The following is a 22984-nucleotide window of genomic DNA, read 5'->3' as shown; positions in this document are numbered from 1 at the left end:
AAAATTGAGCCATAGAATTCTTTCTCCAGAATAATCTTTTCTTGGATGAGATGCATAAGGCACACTTGTTCTTATCCCTGACATTCTTGTTGAGCTCCATTTGTAAGTGGTGATGGTTTCACATCACAATAACTAAAATCCTGTCCATAAACTAGCTCTTTCTGAGAGTTCTCATCAAAGTATGGCTCATGAACTCTGACAGTGCTCCACATGTTGTTTTTCTCCAGAGATTTATGCAAGAGTTCTCTCATTCTCCTGTTTTCTTTGGATGTAGATTCCCAGATGACTTCCAGTTCACCTTCCACTTGCCTAGGAAAAAAAGAAATTCTATTTTTAAAAACATTTTTCAGCAGTATGTAATTACAGTTTATTTCTTAGCAAATTATACAATGTACATATTCAAATACTTGTAAAGTTCTGAATTAAATAGTAATAATTCTTATTATATTTTTAAAATTCCAGTAAGTACCAAGTCAGAGAGGATACGAGGAGAAAATGGATGCATCTAGTAAGTTGGATTACATCTGCACCAAAAAAACCACTGCACACGAGATCTAAATATTGTGAATGCCACAGCCCCCTGAATCTGGATCTGTCATGACTGCAGCTCTGCTTCCTGTCCCAGGTAGGTCTCTAATACACATCCCCCCTTTTGGGAGTTTGGCCTCCATCCACTGAGAGGCTAAACAAGTTTGGTCCCACTGAATGTGGGTGTTGGCTGTGCCCAGCTAAAGCCTCTTTGGAGAGGGCTGAGGCCAAACTGAGAGGGGTTGTGTCAGGCTGGGAGGAAGATGAAGGACCCTTCTGACTGCCTTCTAACTTATTTCATGGGCTGATTTTCCTGACTGCGTAAACATAAGTGAATTCGTTGCTTGAATTTCTCTTAAGAAACAGGTTATTTTTCCAATGTAGCAGTTAACATCACTTAATGATGCAGTGTACTCCAGCTGCACACTTTTTAGTACATTATTTTTCACCAAGGTCAAACTCTTGTGTTTCTTTTAACTCATTTCTAGTATATACCAGGCTACTCAGAAATCTAAGATCATTTGATATGGAAAGTAAAGCCACTAAGCATGTAGAGAAATCTGTAGTCACATGATTTTGTGTAACACAGTAATTTCAGGGCATGACCTGAAGCACTTGCTAGAGCTGGTCCTTTATACAGATTCTCTGAAATACCACTTTCTAAAAATGGGGAGACCATTCAGTGCAAAACATAACAGTATTTAATCGCCAAACATTTATACTACACTTGTTGCAAAAGGTGGGAACTAGGAAATGTATCATCAGCACTTTTTGGTTGGTTGTGATCAATAACACTTCCTACTGAGAAAGAAGTGGTGAAAAGTATCCCTGACCTAGAAAACAAACAACAAGCTTAACGTTGTGATTGGATGTGCAGATGGAAGACAGGAACTTGGTCATTTATCTTCCTTAGAACATACAAGAATTATTTTAGGGCTGTTTGGAATGAACTTTTGGTGGAGGGAGGAGATCATTACATGGAATTACAGCCAGCAAAGACAGGTGAAAGCAGTACAGGTCTCAGAAGGACCTGCCAAGAACATGAAGCCACATTAATGAGTTTGTCCCTTTTTCATTCTGCTAAATTAAAAAAAAAAAAAAGTGAAGATTCCTTGCATTTTTGAAACACCAAAACTGTAGATGAAAAGACTTTGTTCCCATAAAGTATAATATGTCTCACTGAGGCAATGATAAGAATGACTGGTACTACCTGTTACTTAGTGTATGCTTCAAAATGCTTTACAAAGACCATTAGCGTTATCCTAGCTTACATCTTGGGAGACTAAAATGACATTATTGAATTCTCCTAAGAAGCGATCCTGAGATTCACCTACAAGGCCACTCTGCCTTGTGTCTTGTGATCTTGGAGCATTTACATTTTTTTTTTTTTAATTAACCTTCTTTTCTTGATAAACTCCTGTTCTTTACTGCCACTTCTTTCCAACTGGAGTCTGCATGCATACTCATGCATCCATATTCAAGTGTTACCCCTAATCAAGCAATTTAAAAAAAAAAAAAAAAAAAAAAAGTTTTATGTCTCATTGAGTGATAAACATGACCTGAATGAAGTGTTTTTTTCAGGATCAGGAAGTTAACAGGAGGAGAAAGTCTGAACCAGATTCTTCACAAAAGTCTCATCTATTTCATCTATTTGTTAAAATAAGCTTGTTATCAGGAAGAAAAACAATTTCCATTACTGTTGCATATATAGAGATTCTTCTACTGCTGTGTCTCTTCTAAGGTCAATATAAGGCAATTTTATTACTAAGGCTTTCAAAATGATATATAGCGTGCAAAGTACAGCAGCTGTAACTAGACTTAAATGATAAAACAGTTTGTGACCTAGAAAACAAACCAAGTGTTCTGTGACATAAATATGACATGATGGCACTTACAAATCTGATTTTCTACCCTGGAATCATATTAACTTTGTTTATATCTGAAACATGCAATGTGTTTCATTTAAGGAAGGTATGTGAAAGTGCTGATTCATTAGATTATTCTGTAAGCAATAAAAATATTATGATTATCACCTCTCTGAGAGCAGAAAATTATATCATTTTCTCACAAGCCCATCTGGAGGAAAGGTTGCTGTGGATTTCCAGTGTTCTTAAAAGGCATCCGTACTTAAGAGGTCTCAAAATGGCAACTCAAGGAAGGTGGAATTGAACAAAACTTTAGTATTACTGACTCTCCCAAAACTACAGGGTTGATTTTTTTTCTACTGCCTTGCATTTAGCGCTGTTACAAGAAGAAACAGTTATTCATGTTTCACAGATTTAACAAATGCACAGTGGAAAGAAGTGCAGTGGTGTCCTCCTGGGGGTCACCTAGTAAATGCTTCAGGTGAGGGACCAACTGAAGAAACAAGCTAGGAAACATAAGAGGGATGTCAGGAGTCCAGCAAGCCTGGTAATATGCTAGGACCTCCCACTGCTGCTGAATTCCTCCATGATGTGATGGGAGACCCTGGGAAAAACGATGGGCATTAAGCTGGAATTTGGGGGGGGGGCAGATAGGAAGACCACCCTAAAAACTACCCAAAAAAAAAAAAAAACCCTGAGGACACTTTTACAGAACTGTTTCCTACCAACAAACGTACATACACAATAAAGAACAAGACATAAAGAATCTCAGGGTCATAGCTAAGTCTGAACTGGTATGATTTTTTTTAACTCTGCTATTATAAAACTTAAAAGCAAAGGCCAAATACATGAAAAAAGTTTGCCCTCTTGACCTAAATACTAGGCTTTTGACTAGATTGATTATGGTCGATGCCTTTAAAATAGATTAACTTGTTTTATAGTCTTTTTGAAGTGAAATTATAACACTGATTTAAAAAAAAAAAAAAAAAAAAAAAGGAAACCATCCAAACAGTCAATATATACATTTAATGAAATATGCATATGATACTAAGTCCTGTTAAAGTCATTTTCTCACAAATGGCAGAGATTACTGGCAAAATGAGTGTTTAATTTAGCTCTTTTCAGGTTTAGTGGAAAGAGGTAATTATTTTTATGTATGCTGGTAAGTGCAATATGCTATGAAGTCTTTTATCACAAGTGGGAAAATTAAAGGATGTTTTATATTAAAAGATGTTATCAAATGACAGTGATCTTGTTTAAAAAAAAAAAAAAAAAAAGTTATCTCTCCTATTCAGCCTGTAGCCATCTATGTCACTCTTTAAAAGAACAGTAAAGTAACCTCAAAAGGAAACCCATCATATGTGTATTTATTAGATTCCTTTAAATTCCTACTAGTCTGAAAGCTGTGGGGGAAGGGGATTCTTCAGCCTTTAGCAAGAGATGCTATTAAATAATTAATGTATTGTGATGATTTATAGATCCCGAGATGATCAGAGACAAGGCTCAGGTTGGTATTTGTGAATTGATTCTTTCCTGAACTTTAGAAACTGTACAGATTCTACTGCAGTAGTCACCCAGAACAAATTCTTCCTTTGAAAGATGTTTTTCTGAAGGTGGGAAGGATGGAGTTAAGAAGAGTATTTACCATGTAGCTAAATATGGGAGAGCAGAGAGAAGTGGCATATACCAAAGGGGGCTGTGGTGGAAAGTGAGAGCCTGCAGCCGCTGTGCGCAGTTGCTTCCCGCCACCCCTTTCACCATCCAGTCTAATGGGATTCCTTCTCCTGTGCCTGATTCACCTTTTCTGCTGCAGCACTTCATCAAGGGTTTCCTGTTTGTCCTGCAGCAGCTGCTGAAGGTGTTTCATTTCTTGCTGGTACTGAGCAGTCTTCCCAGCAAATTCTCTCTTCTGCTCAGTCATCTTAAGACTGATGTCTCCCAGCTTTTCAGATGCTTTCTTTTTATATACCTTTAGAAGTTAAGGATCATAGAAAAAGTATGGTTATGGCAAAAATAAGACAATTGCAGGAAAAAGAAAAAACAGCTAAAGATGTTGGTTTGCTGCTCCATCTATACATCAGTGATTCCTTGCTTGTGGCAGTTAGGTTGTATTCAATACAGTCTTTTCTTAATATTTTCAAGTTAAGTTAGGTTATGCTTGTACTTTGTTCTATATAGACAAGGTGTATGGTGAATGCCATACAGTATGTTTGTCTTGTGACTGAAAAGAATTAGCGGCAAAATATTTTTCTTATTTTCCATGATGTAGAGCTATACTGTACAGCATATATTACATACCACTTGTCCAACAGTCAAATTTAACAACATACCATGCAAAAGTAATGATCATTTCTTAATTCTGTAGTTGTATTACTAAAAAAAAAAAAAAATAGTTTCACATTTTAAAGTATTTTGCTCCTGCATGTAGTTCCTTCAGTGACATGCTGAAATGACTTCTGCTCATTGACATAATAACCAAATGCATTGGTTTCCTCTTAAAAATGGATAAAAATTCTTTGTACAAAGTATCTTTGCTCTCTGAACTAACTCTTCAATTAAATTATGTAAGAATACAAGTAACTGAAAAATAGGGCTTGTCAGCATTTTACACATTTCTACCTGCTTGTTTTTATAAGAGCAGACAATATGCAGTCTTGGTTTTTTTTCCCACTCATTATTACAAAAAAAGTTTAAACTCTTCTCATATCTGTGCGGTGTGATGTTCGACGTAGGCTACAGATAGATTATTTTGAAGCATTAGAATTGGAAAGAAATAGAAGCCAATAAATTAGCTTTTAGGCTCCCAGAGAAGTCTCAAAACCCACTGCTAGATACTTATACACTTATAATGCTATGCACAAAGATGAACATGTTCCTCCAGAGCAGAAAGGCATCCAGAGCTAGCTGTAATTATTTACAAGAACTAGAGGACTTTCTCTTTTTTTCACCATACAAAATGCTGCAGGAAAAAAAATTAAAAAACACACATGGTTTTTGTTAAAATCCACCAAGACCCTACACAAGAAATACCTTCATGCCATTAGTGCAAAAAATTATATTTACAAAATGTAAGACTGAGATCTGTATGCATATTGTGTACTAGTCTGCCCTCTGAGAGCTTTTTTTTTTTTTCCTGTTTCATTCACATTATAGCCCTGTCCTAAATTCCACTAGTAACAGGGGAAAATCAATAAAAGCATTTAGTTTGTATGACTGAGTAGCACCGTATGAATTAAAATATTCTTAAAAGCGTTTGCAGGTGTATGTGTGTATATATATGAGATACAAACTAAATGTTAACTGTTTAAATGTTAATTGTAAATGGATGTCACTGAAACTAGAATAGCTCACGCTAAATACTGTCCTGCTTTCTCACTGCAGTTATTACTGTGTTCCTTGCAGATAGCAGAGGGGCTGCTTCCGATAGATGATTCTATATACTGAGACAACTCGGGAAAGAGTCTGAACTAATTTTGCTCTACTGCTGACTTTTTTTTTTTTTTTTAAACAGATAGAAACACAGACACAGATTACTGATTTTTCTAATTCAAGAGTAAGTGGTGTTTTATGTAATACTTAGCTTAGAAATACTGCTTACCTTGACTTTTTCTTCTAATCTTCCTAAGCGCAGACTGCCTTCAACTATTTTGTTGAGAACACCATGATTCTCACTTTCCAAACACTTGGCCTGCAAACATGCAGTATACATAGCTGAACCTAATCATTACTTTAGGGGGACAAAATATAAACACCAAAGAAGATTTAAATAATAAAAAAAAAGCCTCTGGGTCTCCAGTAGTCTTTAGAACCAAGACGGAGAAAGAGTCCTGAAAATGATTCTCATAAAGGCTAATAACTACTTTATCAATAGTTGGTGAATGCTAGTGGGCCAAAAAAACAACATTACATGAAGGAAATTCAAGTATGAGTGAATTATCTTTTCTGCATCTTGGGACAAGAGACAGATAAGTAACGATACAGATGCAAGACAGCTGCACAGGAGAAATTTTGAGTATCCGGGAAACGGAATTGTTCTGCACAGGCGAAGCCTACAGACTTCAAAATTGTCAGCTTCTGCTCAGTCTTGAGAAAGATGGGGAATTGTAATGGCTATACAGCAGGGATGGATTAACCTCAAGTAAAATATTTTACTTTATAATTTTTTTTTTGTCCTCTACTGATGAGAGATTATTTTGTTTGGAGTTTGCTTGGTTATTTCATTTGGGTATCTACAAGTAGGTGGACCAATCCTATCCTAAATAATACATAAGATCAAACATGCAATTTGGTACCATCTAACCTGGCAAAGTTCTGCTAGGTAATTCCAGTGCATGGAGACGGATTACATTTCAGAAGACAAGCAGCCAGAATAGGAGACGATTACAATACGATTGGAAGGGAACTTGATGAGTGGTTTGGGAATGGAAATGCAGCCACATTAAGTAATTAAAGGTAATTACCAAATATATAAGATGGTCACGTTCCTGAGCTGTCCTTTCCACCAAACCAATAAGGTTTTCTAGGTAGTGATGGGCTGCAACTTCTTTTTCTATAGCTTCTTCTAACTCTTGTTTCAAAAAACCTACCTTCTTCCTTAATTGCCTAAAAAACAATATAAAAAGAAAGATCTTCGGAATTAATAGTTGTATTATGTGTACAAATCAACTTGCACAACTCTCAAATGTAAATAATATTGCTGTCAAATCAAATATAATGTCAAAGATTTACTGCTTTCAGTATTTGCAATCCTGAAAGTATCACTGCCCATCAGTGGGCTTTTTTGATATTTTTTTTGTTGCACGCAGTGTGAATAACAATAATTCATAAGAACAATTTGTGTAATAGTTAAAAGCTCCTGTTTCTTAAATACTGTAACAATAACAGTGGTTTTAGTTTTTAAAATGCTTTGGGTCTACCTCTGAACCACATGGGTGCATGAGAAGGTCTGCAGGTACTGGAAAGCCATTTTTCAGGTCAGTATGCAAATTAATAATTACAATACTTAATTATCATTACAGATACAGTCTTACTTTGCCTCTGAAAGTGGAGAAGAGTATGAAAATACATCAAACTAAAGTTACTTAACAACGAGCACTGTTAGAGAGGTGTCTAAGGAGTAAGGAGGTGGTTAAGGAGATGTGTTTACTTTTTGGAGAGTAACTGCATTTCTTTAGAAATTGCACACTTGGGATGTGAAACAATAGTTTTACACATACTTTTGCTCTATTATTATTAGAAATGTAAGTACTGAGACACTGAGATATTATTAAGAAGTAGAAAAGAAAAACCTGCTTGTCTTTTGTTTCATTTCCAGTTCACTTTCTAGGATCTTGTTGTCAGCCATGAAGTTATTTTTCTCTAAAAGCAGTTTCTTGTTTTGAGCTTGTAATGATGTTATCTTTTCCATTAGATCTTTCATCTCGCAATGCTTTTTCTCCTGTTCCTGTTTTAAATGACTGCAAAGAAGTACAATGTTAAATATATACTTCACTAAAAGGACAAGCTTGGCAAGATATTCATGTGAAGATTAAACAAAAAAAAAGTTGGGAGGTTGGTAATTCTCAGTGGTGTCATAAAGAGGTACTGTAATAGGATTACACAAAAAATGGCGAAGCATAATATAAACAGTTATTCAGATAATTCTTTTTTCATCTTTTTTTAAAGATATTCCATGCAGTCCAAATATACTCCTTTTCTCCCCAAAGAAATTATTAGCAACACCCAAAAGAAGTCTGAGAATTTTTCAGGAAGATATTGCACCAAGAAACAAGCAATTCTGCTATTCTAGACTTGAAAACAAATTTACTGAATATTCTAAAACCTTTACTTTACAGAATATGCTGCATGATAGCATTTAGTAGCTTTTATCCATGTTACTCAGAATAAAGAAACTCCTCTTTTTAAATAAAAATTGGAGGATCATTCAGACCTTCTCCTAAAGGTGGGAGCAAAAGAATGAGACCTTTTCAGGTGCATCAGTGTTTCTGGAGTAATTAGTTTGATAAAAAGAATGTTTTAGTGCCTACTCCTTTAGGTATTCAAGAGCTACATATAGTATGTAGTCTACGGTAGAAACAATTCTACAGATCTCTCTAGAGGTGGGATTTGTTTCTATAACTGTTTATAAAAGCAAGATAACTTTTTTGAAATATTTCTTTATTGTTCTTTGTACTTTGCTACTTGGAAAAAATTGTGGTCACTTTCTACAAAACACTGTGTAAGCATGTAAGGATCTAAATGATCTGCAGAATTATGCCTCTGTAGAGCATATGCAGACACATACCTTTTTAAATCATTCACCAAAGCAAAGTGCTCCTCTGCTGCTACTCTACTATCCAGCTTGGCTTTCAGCTCTTCACAAGTGGTGCGCAAAGCTTCCAACTGCTTCTGGTACTCTGCTATTTCTTCATCTTGACTCCGTTTCTTATCTTCTAGGATTATCATCTGTTTAGTCAATTTTGAGACTTTTGGGGGGGCAGGAGAGAAGGAGGAAAATAAAAGAACAACATGACTAATTCAATTACCTAGTATAATTCCATCTTACCAGTAAGAACTTGTTTCATAGCTGTTCATAGTGTTACAAATGATTTGTCAGTTTTAAGTTTTATGCTTTTGCACAGTTTAGATCTTGCCACCAAGCACTTAGCTCAAGAGATAAAAAGAAGCAACCAGTTAAAAAAAAATAATAATAACTAGGGAAATAAATATTTGTCAAGAAATAATCTTCTCTAGGGTTCTGAATTCAAGCTTTAGTCAGTAAATACAAACCTCTGATGAAACAACAACAGATTATATATTTGACAGATACATGTAGTTTTAAGCAGTATCAGATTATAAGGAATAAAGTTAAATGCTGTCATCGATGTAAAATGATCTGTAAGCAATAAACAGTGACTGTAAGGTAGTAAATAAAGCCCTGCAAATTCTAAATTGAACACTTAAACACATACTACTTGACAAATAACAACTTCAAAGTATTCTTATATTATAAAAATGCTTTTATGTTTATTATTAGCAATTCTGGTTACTTTTTCCTGAAGAAACAAGTTAAAACAGAGTAGGCTATATAGTGTCAGTAAGTGATACTGATAATTGTTAGTGTCAGTTGATATCCAGAGCCCGATTTCATAATAGTGTTAGCTGTATTCAGAAGTGTTTTATGAGCACATATTCAGATGCAAGAACCCTGCAGTACCATCTATGGCCTACTTGAGTAACTAGCAACTCAGGCACCTCACCTTCCTGAATATGTTGTTTGTGACTAGCTTTTGCTTTCGCTTGTTGAATTTCAAGTTGCTCCATCAACAATTTGTTTTCTTCCAGCACTAACTTGGCCTGCGATTGCAGCTGGTGCCTGCAATTATGATTAGTTTATAAGTAAAATACCACTCAAATGTGAAGTTTGTTCCAAGAAGAAAAACAATCTCCAATGGTCTAAACTTATAAAACACCTGAAGCTCTCCTTCAAAAAAAGGGAAACAAAAACCGAAAGACTTGACAGAAAACAATGTATGAAACCACGGTAAGATTATTATAGACACAAAATCACAACCCTCACTGTAAATATCTATTTGAAATAATGATTTAATTGTTTGACTAAAGCAGGAACACCATAAAAAAAGAGGGAAAGCTATCTAACTCAATTGAGCCAGGTGACCTAGAGATAGCTCTGTAACTAGGCACCCAAACTATTACAATTTTCAAAACATTTAGTGGATTTTTGCATCTGTTTAGTTAGAGTTTACATCTGTTCAGCTTCAATATCCAGAAGAATACTGCCAGAGTGATTTATGGTTCAGGAAAGGGACATTTAAACAGAACTCTTGAGCAAAGAACTTACTGCTTTATAATGAACGTTAACTCTGCTTTCAAAGAAACCAATACCAGTCTTTTTAATAATAATGAAAGATTAAGAAATTATTTTTTTCTTCTAGCCAGAAAAGTTGAGAGATACTACCCAAAGGGAAGTATAAATGCAGTTTCCTTGAAAACTTCTGCAGGTGGGAGCTGGTAAGTTTAACCTATTTCATTTATTGTGAGGTTTCCTGCAGTAGGCATAGAAGAGGGAACAAATGTCCATCAGTCGACCACTAACTTAAATTTTTATTGATTTTTTTTTTTTTTATGTTGTATAACCACCTGAGACTACATCTCCTCATCTTGAAGTATATAAACATTAAGTGAAATTGAGTTGCAATATCCATTCATTATTCATGATGGGAAGGTCAGGGCTGATATGTTTCACGTTACAAACTGAAAAAAATCATGTTGTTTTTTTTTCTCAAGCAAAAATATCTAGCGTGAATTTAAGGTTGAAGAATGGATCATGAATTTTACTGGACAAGTCTCTGAAGTATAACACTTTTGATTAAAAGCAAACAAAGTGCTTTTTCTACATGAAATTGCAGTTTTCAAATGGATATAAAACAGATCATATTTCATCAGTAGGGTTAAGCATAGGGAGTGCCTCCCATCCTATGTTCTAGTGTACCACAGACCTATACTGATGGTTTTGTTTTTGTTTGTGGTGGTGTTGCTTTACAGCTCCTCTTCTAAGAGCTCATAATCATCTTGTGATAAACCAGTACAACCAGTTTTTTGCACATCTCAGGTCCCAACTACTGAATGCTTGGCAAAGGTAAATTATTACTAATCCCCATATATATTAACTTCACTATTTGTTGTTTTAATTCTTTAATCCCTATAAAATTCTTCTAATGTTATATTCCTGTATCATTTTGTATTAACATAAAAGTTATGTCATTGGCACACTTGTATTAGAAGTATGTAAGTTCACTATGTAATCTGCAAGGTTTTGAACAGAGTTGCATGGACTTCAGGTGCAAAACTGCACTTTGAGAAGTTTACCTTTACTACACATTATTTCAGGCATTTGAAATTTTTACTCTTTCAACAAGACAAAATCCTTATCCTATTAACTCTTCAGAAGAAACTTAATTCCCTTACAGGGTACAGAACTTTTCCTTAAGATAGATGGTTTTAAAAGTTTGTGTACAACAATAAATAACTAATAATTTTTCATTAGTCACTTGCCATTCTGTAGCAGTAATAAAATTATTTTTATTTAATTGTTCATGTAGATCTTCATTCTCCTTCACCAGTTCTTCAACACGCATTTTAAAGTTCTTCATATCCTCCTGGAAGACAAAATAAAAATCTTTAAAGGTAAATATTTGTTTTAATTTTTATTGATATAAAAATACTAGGATATATGCCTGCCTGGTTGCCCTTCTAGTTCTCATGCAACAATGTATTGTCTCGCTACTCCTCTTTGATTCAGACATGCATATTTAACTCCTGAACTGCTTCATTAATGTAGTAGTATTTGGTTAAAAACACTATGGGTATTTGAATTGTGTTATACTTTTGCTAAGTGTCATTTGTAGTGAGCAAGCTACAGATCCCTTAAGTACGGATTCAAGAAATTCAGGAGACTCGAGTATTTATCAAATGATACTCTACACTTTTAGTATGAAATAAGATTTAATAAGAGAGGACAATGAAGAGGATTTGCAGCAACAAAACTGGGTACTTTTATTATTTTATAGCTTATTTTTTCCAAGAAGATCAAGCACTTCAAAAAGATACAGCAGTTCTGCTATAAAGCTCATGTAGTAGCTCATCCAAATTTGGTTATGTGCAGGCATAAATGAGAACAGCAACTTTTGTTCACTGTGTTGAGTCTCATGGAACTGATGACCATTTTCAGAGTTAGTGAAGTAAAAGTATTTGGTTTTAAGTGGTAACTTGCCTCATGTGCAAGACTTAAATCATCCTTTTCTCTCAGCCTATCTTCATATGCCAACAGGAGTGGTGACAGATACTTCATATCCAACTGGGGGAAGAAAAAAAAAAAAAAAAAAAAAAACTTCCTATAAATCAATTCCAAACAATAATGTCAATGTTTTAATGACCTCTTCTGCTATATATTGCTAGTGTTACAGGCTATTAAGGATTTTTAGTTGCTATTAACTTAAAGCGTAGATGAAACTGAAATCACCAGCTCAAGACTTCTTTAAAACACAGACAAGGTAATTCTAGTAGACTCATACAATTCATAATATCATTACTTTCAAAGGGATGCCAGAGTTCTTGGTATGTTCACTTAGTGCAACATAGGTTCAGTCTAAACAAATTTCCTCTCATGGGAAATGCATACTGAAAAAAATCTACATCTAAAAGGAAATTAGCTAATATAACCTGCCATTTTAACTGAGAGTCATTTTTACACATTGCAGATCTATATCATTTGGCCTGGGAAGGAGATGCCTGATATGGATATCAACTAAAGTTAAGTGAAAAATCCTTCTTTTCACTTAAATTACTTAATTACTACTCATGATATATAAATTTGCTTGTCTGAGTACTCAAATCACCTTACATGCAAAGATACTTAAGCAAATACTCATGCAAAATGATGCTGCAGAAACACTTGAGCACTGTCTCAGGAAAAAGCATTGGTAAGAACAAAGATGGAACTTACAGGGTTCACTAAAAGCAGCTATTATTTATCAGTGTACATAAGAAGAATGTGGTAACTAATGAATGAGGCCAAATTAAAACATGACAGTGAATGTTATTAAGAATAATCAAACATAGACAAGATCACTTGTTGGGTGGGGAAGTAATTTTTACATTTTCAAGAGTCAGAAACTTTAGGTATTTCATGCTTCAGGTAGCATATTTCTCAAATTTTATTTGAGAGTTTCTAAAGAAACTTTGAAATGTTTATTATAAGTCATCCTCCTTAATTTATAAGATCAAATATTATCATCTATAAGGTTTATGTAGCTGAGTCTTTTGTTTCCTAGATTTCAACTCAGGTGTCTGTCCAGGTCAGGTCCTAGAGAACTGGGATTCAGGGCCTATAATTATCAGATTCCACATTTTCCCTTTGCTACCTATTTCAGTTTTATACCTTCAGTTTATACCTTATTATTACACTGGTGTATCTTTCTTAGCATAAAGCTGTATATTTAAAATTAAGCAAATATGTATGCTAGTCTTGGATATTAAAACTTGTAAGATGGAGCAAAGAGGATATTTCTATTTCTGTATGGTTTTAGTCTGACTAACAACAGGGAAGGAAAATTTAAGATCAGGTTAGCATATGAAGGAGAAGTTGTTTCACATGTTGCAAAGACAGTGCATTTCACAGATTATAACAACATAAATAATCGCAGTATAAAACTAGCAATTAAGCAACAGACCTTGAAACAAATTATATGCCAGGTACTATTTAAAGTGAAGGTGGTCTTTATGATCCCCAGTGTTAACTATACTTATTTCACATTAATAAAATTTGCCAACTGTATGCAGTGTGTAACTTACCATACACTCATATTTGACCTACATCCATTCCTTGTAAAGTTTTGCCTTGTATCTTACTGTGGAACAAACATAAATGTTTACTATATTCTATCAGAGTGATATTTCAGAGTAACTAAATAATATCCTGTAAATCTTGGTATATTAGTGCCTGTAGGTAAATCGCTTCTTTGCTTAAAAAAGAATCAATGCATAAATGAAAACTGTATTTTACTTACCAGCCATGGGGGTGGTGGTCCTTTCATAGGTAAACATTTTAGTTTTACATGCTAAAAGAGAATTTTTAAAGAAGTTGAAATTATTTTCTACTTTTGAAGCACCAATCACTGCCCACTGCAAAAGTGGATTACTTGCAGCTTTTACCCCAGTTGAGCTTACGTTTCTAATTACATGTTTATATATGCAACAGACACTCACAAAGTCAACAGCACTAATAGAGGGGAAGAGCGTGTCTTAATGCAACTTTAAGATAAATGCACCTTTTAAAGTTGAACATTCTCACCTCTTCTTGGGACAATGGCCTGAATTTTGTTTGATAGCGACTTAGCTCTACATTCAAACGATGGACAGTCATTTTCAAAGCATCGTTCTCATCCACCAGTTCTTGTGCTTGTTCTCTTAAAGAAAGCAATTCTGCAGCCTCCTCTAGTTAAAAAGTATACAGATAGGAAGATATATTTAACAAGAGCCCAATCAAAACTCAGGAAAAACTAATATTTATGTTAATTTTAATGGGAAAAAAATCTCTCAGGTGGAATCATGGAAAGAGAATCTCTCTCCAAATACTATAATGTAATAAATGCATAAAAAATTGCTAATTAAATTAATAAATTTTGAAACAAGCAAGTAACAAGTAATCAATCTACCTCATCTCATCTATGAAATAACTTTTCCTTCATGATTATGTAATTATTTTGATAAAATTTCTACAAATATAGAAAATATTTATTCTTCAAATGTCTGCTAAGAAGAAAACTGCTAATATAGAATAGGTTGTCAGAGCTTCTAAAAATACAACACAACTTTGAAAGAGTTTATCTGGAAAAAAGAATGTTCCTTACCTTCTCTTTGTGTCTCTGAAGCTTCTCTAAGTCTTCTGTTTTCTTTTTCCAGACTTTTTAGCTTTAATAGCAATTCTTCTATTTGTTGTTTTGCTTCCTCAGCTCTTTGGGCTAAAGCCTGACATGCACTGTTTAGAGACCAGTTTTCTTGTTTTAGTTCTCTGAATTTTTCTTTTGTCATAGTTCCCCAAGCTTTTCTTGACCAAACAGATATATCTGTAGATGCCATAGCGCAATGATCTTAGACAGAACTCAGACTTCAATACAGCAATATTTGTCAGCAAATTATAATTCATTTTTCTAATTTTAGCACTTTTCATTAGAGAGACTATATACTTTTTTCTCCAAATTAGACGTAGTGAGTAAATGTTTTTTTATATACATACATGCATTCCTTAAAAGTGAAGAATGTACAGTAACATCACAAGAGAAATCTTGAAATACCTGGTGATGGTGGAGGCTTCTCACTTAACAGATGTTCAGCTGATGATTTTTCTTTCTAGCAGACAAAGAATGAGAAAATTTGCTCTAACAATTATCCTTTCCAAAATACACTGAATAGCATCACTGTTGGAGAACCTAAAAAACGGAGCTTTTGAAACAATTCAACTCCCCTTTAGGTCCTTTATTATTATTTTTTTTCTTTTTCCTAAAACCTTTTATTGACCTGAAAGAAGTAAAGGTTTAAAGATTAGAGATTTTAACTCAAGGTATGTGACTGGTCATTTACCTATCTCAATGTTATGTTGTCACTTAGCAGTATCACTAGCCGATTAAAATAAGAGGGGCACTTAAAATACTTACAGATTTCCCCAAGGGGAAAAAAAAGTAGTTGTCATAGATGTACAGTTCTCATGACTGATGTAAAAGCTATAGCCATACAACTTCATAACCTGACAGGATGGATCTTGTTCCCTGTCTAGTTTGTATAAAATATGACTCTAGCATAGTCAATTATGGCATGAACCATACTTGTCCATAATTAGGAGAGAAGCTGTATCCTAATGAAAATCAGAAAGTGAAAATTACCACTGAGAGCTCTTGTGCTGTAATATGCTGTCTTTAGTTTCTTCACTTAATTTCTTGCTTAAATGAGGAAGCCCCAGAAGATACAACATAATCATTTATATACCCACTATGTCGTGGGATTTTCAAAATGAATAATTTAGCTGTTCTTATACTCTCAAGGAAGAGTTTGTTGCCACAGAGAACTACTTTTCTTGCAAGTGATGGCACAGTAGCTCATTATAAGACCTTTTTTTTTTTCTCAAAATGCATCATAAATTTTCATAGCAGTCTTACCTTTAAATTCAAACCAAGCCGTTCATTTTCTGTTTAAAAAAAAACAGATATTTGAATCAATTAAAAGCTGAAGTACTTGTAGATCCATAATTAAAGGTTACATATGAACATGTGAATTTCTGAACTTTTTGACTTAGAATTTATTTACCTTCTAGTTGCACATTTGACTTGTCCACGGGCATCTTAAATTCAGTTTCATGAGAAGATGCTTCTTTCTCGTCAACTTTAGTACTACAGGGTAGTGGAAACTCTTCCTGTGTAAAATAAGTCATGACATCTAAATAATTACAAGGTTGTTAAATACACCATGCCCAAGTGTCTTGACATCTGCCTGAAAACTTCTGCATCTGACTGGGACATTACAAAATAGTACTGCACTAGTTTAAGATATTCTTTTTGGCTGTAGAGTTTTACGTAAATAAAGACCTAACCCTTACCATAATTAACAGGAGATAAGGAACTAGGCAAGCATTACACACTTTCACCAAAATAAAATTCCTACTGCTTTTAACACACATTTTAAAAGATTAAATTATGTACTTTCTTTACCTTTTTATTTTTGCAAGGAACAGCATAAATGGCATGTGTGCTATCACCTTCTCCCTTCTTCTCAGTACTTGGACAGCTAAACTCTGCCTCTTTATCTGAAAGATAGGTATCCATGTCCTCCTCATCCTCACAGTAATTGCCTGATATTTCCAGGGACTGTACATGAGATTCTTCACTACCATCAAGCTTCCACTTGGGCCTGCAAGTTGAAAGCATTTTAAAGCATGTTTTGTGGTCACTTATTCTTAGAAGAAGGAGAAAAAGAAAAAAAAAAAAGGCAACAAAGCAAAACATGGTAGTAAGCAGAACCATCAGTCTAAGAATATACATTACAGATTAACAGCAGACATAAACAGACAACTAAGCAAGGAATTGACCGATGTGTATGCTTTAAATTAGAGAATTAACATCTGAGCTACATTTTTCTATATAGTTTGAGAATGTCAGGCTTGAGATAGAAAGCTGCTAATTCTACAGCACATAGTCTGAAATAATAATTTAGCACAAAGGAAATGCCCAGTAGGTAATTCAGATGATTCCTCAGTGATAAACTGCTTGTCTAAGTGATAGTTATTTAGGAGAAAAAGTACATGCCACATGCTGTGTACAATCCAGATCTCTCCCTCTGACAACTACATGCATGACATAATTTTATGAGAAATTAAATTCAGTTGGAAGTCTCTCTGATCCTTATTCTTTATTTGTACAGGAAAAAAAAAGTTTGAATAAGTGGCAGTAACACCAGGAATTGAATGAGTTTGCTGTAATTCTTATGTAAAATAATATCACTATATTATGTCCAGTGTGAGACACCAAAACAGAAAGTACACACTACCCCATTCTGAGCTCTGCGAATGTCGCATACGGCTCAAAGCATTCTTGTTCCACACAGGTGGAATCACTTTCAGAAAGTGATCGTTGACGAGGCTGAGGAATAGCAACAGTGCGTCCTGTTAGTGTTGTCGCAAGGATAGCTGCTGCTAGAGCAGATCTGGAAGAAAATAGAATGCAACCGTGAAACAAAACTAATGTCTTCTGTGCGTCATATTTCACATATTTATTTTGCAAAATACCTTCACTATTTTAGCAAAGGGAGAAGTTCAAAATTAATAATCATCAATTTAAAATTATTAGCTCCCACGGTAAAGCATAAAACAGGGCATATTTTCATAATGTAGATACATAAGAGTAAAATAATACCTCTCTTTTTTCCAGGTTAAAAGCATGACAAAAACTGAGTTACATGCCTGAAACTGGCATTGATAGTTTACAGCATTTAGCAGTCAATTTAATTGTAACAGTAAAGATGATGTGTTGGGGAGAGAAAAAAAAAAAATGTTGTTGCATGTTCTGCTGTCTGCCCCCGAAGCTGTTAATAAATGCCAGAGCACTGCAACACAGCACAAGCAGAACTGCACAGAAGTGCCTATTTGACGGATGCTACATAAGGGTAAGATGAAGAGGAAGAAAATCAAAGGACTAAAAAAGAGAATGGGTGAAGACTGTAACAGGAATGACAACAACTGGGATCAAAAAAGGAAGAAGTGAACTAGTATCAAGTAGGAATGTTACAGGCACTAGAAAACCACCAGAATTGAGTTAGATGTAGAGAAAGTATAAAGGAAAACCCGTAAGAAACTAAAAATAGAAGGGAAAATAAATTTGTTTTTATTTTATATAGCTTGACTGTATAGCTAATTCAAAGCTTATCAAACATTTTTAAATGCAGGCTTTTAACTATGTTTTACTTTATAGAATATTTACAGTGACACATGGTTAATTTCTGCTTTGTAAATGGGTTATTAAATTTCCTCACTGAAGGTGCTAGTACTGCTAGTCTTCCGCTCTACTCTAGTAGCCAAATGACCCCAACGAGTGTATTTCTTTATAAATGACCCAGATTTGTAATAAGTTACATATCCAGAAAAGTTATTAATCCAAAGTGTTGAGCATTCCTACGAAAGGGAGGCAGGTATGTATTTTACAGTCCAAAGAAGGAAAATGATCCAATTAAAAAAAAATATGAAGTGTCTTCATAAATAGAATATAAGTACCACAGTTAGGACATGCAATTTTTCTAATCATGCTTTTCTACTATGCTAGTGTAATAAAATGAAAATAAGGAAGTAAAAATTTTAAAATAACTCAAAACCTACCTGGGCCTTTCTGGAGAAGGGTTTGGGCTACGAGGGGGAGGGGTGCGAGGAACTGCAGGTTTAGGAGCTATGGTAGCAGCAGGGACCAGGCCATGAGCTATGTGTTTCTAAACAATTTAAAATAAAATTAGTTGACAATGACTTTAAGGATAACAATAAAAAAAAAAACACACACACACACACGGAACTGAACATGCACAAAAATAACCGTGTAAACTAATATAAAAGGGGAAACAAATACATGCAATTAATGTAAACAAATGAAATGGCTCTAAGTATAACTTTTTGATATGGATTAACCATATGAATGTTAGAAATACAATTTACAACAAAAAGTTCTCCATTTGCCATAGCTGCAAATGTACAATTTTACTGTACTGAATCTAAGGTTCTTTATAATACATATATACACACACATCCCCCCCCCCACAAAAAAAAAAAAAAAAACAGTTGAACACTGCATGACAAGAGCAACTCAGCCCTCCTCGTAGAAAAGGATTCTTTGCTCAATCAGAGGTAATCCTTAGACAAGGTACTAGGAGATGCACTAAACATATCTCAAAGTCATAAGGATTTAGTCTGAAAAAAAAATCCAAATGATTTTTTTTAATGAGAAAGCTCCATGAAGACGGCTGAGAGGCTAACGTGAAGTCCCAGCTCAGAAGCCCTCTGCTCTGCTGCCCCCCCAGCCGCTGTCGCGGGGGGCCCTGCGGAGCCGCCTCCCTCCCCGCTCCAGGCGGGCGCCGCTCCCGGGGCCTCTCCCCGTCGTCTCCGCTCAGGTTTCCGGCCTCCCCTCGCAGCGAAGGCGCCTCGTGTCTAAAAGGGGCTTCCCGCAGCGGAGCCCGTGCCCGCTGCCCTCCTGCCGTGGGACGGGCGCTGTGGCTGCCAGGGAGCGAGGCGGGGGTTGCACTTCAGCTGCTGCAGGGCGCTTTTCCCTCACCACTCCTGAAGCGCTCCATGCCTGTCCCGGGAGCGAGCACCGACTCCGCAGCGCGCGCTATTAAATAACGGAACGAAGCGGCCGTGCGGAGACCGCCGCGAACACCCGCGCGGGAGCGGCCGCAGGCGGCGCGGGGGGGAGGCCGCCGGCGGGCGATACTCACGAAGGGGCCGCGGCGGCCTCTGCGCAGGCTGAGCGCCATGAGCGCCATGGGCAGCCGACACGGCGGGACGCGCCACGGCCTCCGCGACGCCGCCAGCCCGGCAAAGAGGGCGCCGCGGATTTGCTGCGGCGGGGCGCGCCCGCCAATCAACGCGCGCCTTACTCAGCCCCTCCTCCGGCCATAGCAACCTAACAGCGGCGGAGGAGCGGGCGGCGGCGGCCGCGCTGAGGCGGCCCCGGCCTCCCTCGCCCGGCGGGGAGCGGGCGGTGCCTCCGAAGGCAGCAGCCGGGCTGGCCTCCTCAGGGCTGGGCGCTCACCACTGACCTCGGATGTGTCTGTGAGTTGGGCTCGTTCCCAAGCCGGCTGTGGCTGGAACTCGCAAAGTTCCGGTTTGTATCTTAGCGAACAAGATTTCCGAGCAATTTCTGTGTGTTAACCGTAGCTGCGAAGTAAGCCGGGGGGCTAAGATGCCACCTACCCCATCCGGGACACATTCCAGAACGTGCTAACGCTCCGCTTGCCTCTCTCACTTTTCCTTTAGGCTGCGAGTGCCCTGAGACAAAACAGACCCAATGACAGCAAAAGGGCAGCCTCCTGTGACAGGAGGCTCCATCGTTGTCCCTTACGGACACGCGATTGGAAACGAGAAATGGAGAGGGTCGGAAATATCCCAGAGGCTACAAGGTGAGTGCCAGCGACTGGGAGAAGGGCAAGTACCTCCCAGTCGGCATTTCCCAGTATTGCTGGATTGGCCAGGATACACCGTGGCCGTGTGGGGACTGCGCCTCCGTTCGGGATGGATCCAGTGTTACTGCACTGAGCGCTCCTGCGTGTCGGTTTTGTACCCGCGCTCGCCCCTGTCGCACCTGCCTCCTGCTCCTGCCGCGGAGGAGACCAGAGCCGCCCGTCCCGGGAACCGGCCGCGGCAGAGGGGCTACCAGGGGCTGCCACTGGCTGTCGAGGTTTACGTCACTAGAGCTATTGACACACGTTAAAAAAATTTAGAGCAATTACTACCATTTTTAATGACCTTTTTTTGTCTTTTAACTCTTAAGGGAAAATTAAGCTCATTTTTGAAGACAGCTTGGGACTTGTGGATTTCCATCTTCCAAACAAAACCTGCATTTTATATATTTCTGAAGCAGATTTGGTTGCAGGGGATGAATTCAAACGAAGATTGGTTCGGTTTAGGAACGTAAGTAGTGCATAAAGGGAAGGTGAAAAGTTTCTGATGGCAATTTCTTTTCCAGTGTTTTGGAACATGTTTTTCAGATTCTAGTGGAGATAAATATGCATGAGGTATTCCAGCTAAAAACTAATAAAAATGAATAATGACTTTATGTGATAATGCTGTATTAAACTTCAGTACTATTGCCACTTCCATTCTTCCTTGGATTTGTTCCCAGACAGCTCAGAAGTTTCCTCTTATTTGCACTGAATCTTATCATTGACAGTGTCTTGTCTTTTCCTTTCAATAAAGGCAAGCAGCCTTGGTGGAATTGTAATTGTGGAGAGAACGTCCATAAGTGAGCAGTACTTCTTAGCCGTGCAGAAGCTTGTGGTGCTCGAAACTTGGCATGGTGCTGCTTCCTGTGGCAAATCAAGGAGAAGCTGCTCAGCTTATTACTCAACTCGTAAGTGTCTCTGTTAGTAGACATGTATTTTTTAAAATACCAAAGCCTGTTCCAAAAGAGTACCTGTGATCCTAAAGGAATTCAGTAGTTTGTTGGCTGAATGTAAGGAATAAGCTTGCAACAATAGTGTGGTCTAATTTGGGAGCCAAGAGGAAATGTGCAGTTGATACTGGATTTATTTTTATGTTCTCTTGCATTGGTTACCACTGCCTAGCATTAAGCTATCCTCAGTTAAGTAAGTAAGTTCTCTGTTAAAACTGATGATTGGTGATTTTGCTTTGTCTCAGGTTGGGAAAAGTATATTCTTTTTGCCATGTTTATTTTTGCCTTTAGCTTGTTTCTGATTGCATCAGAAAGAGATTGGTGTTAAGAAAACTGTTATTAAGGGCACATGGTTAAGGGGAAGAGGCTGTTTCTGAAACCTCCTAGTGATATCCTTGACCTCTTTGAGATGCATGAAACTATTTTAAGCACTGGGTATCACTTAAGATCTTGATTTACTTCAGGTCCGTGAGCAAAGTAAGGATCGCAGTAGTAACCCCTTTCTTCGGAAGCAGTGTTCTCAGCTAGCGGAGGCTTCGGTGTTCCGGACGGTGCAGCAAATTCCAGGAGTTGGAAAAACAAAAGCTCTGCTTCTGCTGCAGCAGTTTGGGAGCATCCACAGACTTTGTAATGCATCTGTCAAAGAACTGGAGACAGTAGTTGGACAAACAGTAGCACAACAAATTTATACTTTCTTTACCAACAGTTCCTGACATACGTGTGTTCTTTTGGAACATGAAGTTTTTTCTTCCCTTTTTCCTTGTAAGCTCTTAAGATTTTGTTTTTAATAATTCTGACAAAAACTGAAAGGAGTTGACTGTGTCTAGAGGTTACTTTTCTGCTTTCTCTCTATAGCTTCTCTGCTCGTGTATACAGAACTGTTTTACCTTAGCTGGAAACAAGGGCTGTAAAGTGTTTTATATGTGTCTTGTATGAAAAATGGGGAGAAATCTCTCGGTTTTTCAGTGGTTAGAGATAAAAAACATTTTCTGTACTTTTTTTCTTTCAGAATAAACATTTCGTTAATATGTAGGTGGTGTTTCTTAAGAGTGTACTCAGCAATTTACTGGTGTTCAAGCAGAATAGATTATCTTCTCAGTAAGCAAAAATGTGAGGGAGTTGCAGTATTTAAAGATTGGCCTCTGTGTTTCACTTGTTATTTTTCCCCTCTCCTTACAGAGTTCATCTGTTGGTAGAGCTGAAACCTATCATATAACATGACTGTGTTATAGGGTTAGCATGGTTATTGATAACTGTAAAAATATTTTAGGTAGGTGTCTTTTTTGATTAAACTTTTAAAGTATATATATATTTTTTAATTACATCATTAATTTATTTAAAACTGCCTTTTCAGAGTTTTATAGCAGTCTCAGATATTCCTTGTGGATAGAAACT

At 36.7% G+C, this 22984-nt stretch overlaps 2 protein-coding genes across 2 annotated transcripts; one reads left to right on the top strand and one right to left on the bottom strand.

Annotated features, from left to right (window-relative positions):
* Positions 1 to 12: 12 nt before the first annotated feature.
* CEP89 (centrosomal protein 89) lies at positions 13 to 19952 on the bottom strand. The gene is made up of 19 exons (XM_088536442.1): positions 19914 to 19952; positions 18811 to 18917; positions 17490 to 17645; positions 16655 to 16853; positions 16254 to 16359; positions 16106 to 16134; positions 15248 to 15302; positions 14804 to 15019; positions 14245 to 14387; positions 13961 to 14011; positions 12166 to 12249; positions 11448 to 11551; positions 9632 to 9747; positions 8677 to 8857; positions 7682 to 7849; positions 6854 to 6995; positions 5992 to 6081; positions 4193 to 4362; positions 13 to 309 (listed from the first exon to the last, which is right to left on the bottom strand). Exons 1-19 carry the CDS (start codon positions 19950 to 19952, stop codon positions 72 to 74), a joined length of 2394 nt encoding a protein of 797 aa, XP_088392568.1. The 3' UTR covers positions 13 to 71.
* A 284-nt stretch (positions 19953 to 20236) lies between these two features.
* Positions 20237 to 22306, top strand: FAAP24 (FA core complex associated protein 24). The gene is given in 6 exon segments (XM_088536441.1): positions 20237 to 20250; positions 20455 to 20597; positions 20969 to 21108; positions 21394 to 21483; positions 21485 to 21547; positions 22054 to 22306. Coding segments are annotated over 5 exon segments (654 nt in total). The 5' UTR covers positions 20237 to 20250; positions 20455 to 20485; the 3' UTR covers positions 22303 to 22306.
* The last annotated feature ends 678 nt before the right edge of the window (positions 22307 to 22984 follow it).

The sequence above is a fragment of the Tinamus guttatus genome, unplaced genomic scaffold (genome assembly GCF_059628265.1).
Source record: "Tinamus guttatus ecotype Peru unplaced genomic scaffold, ASM5962826v1 Tinamus_guttatus_pri_ptg000674l, whole genome shotgun sequence".
Taxonomy (NCBI): domain Eukaryota; kingdom Metazoa; phylum Chordata; class Aves; order Tinamiformes; family Tinamidae; genus Tinamus; species Tinamus guttatus.
Note: the sequence above shows the minus strand (reverse complement) of the source record. Positions and strands in the feature narration are given on the sequence as shown.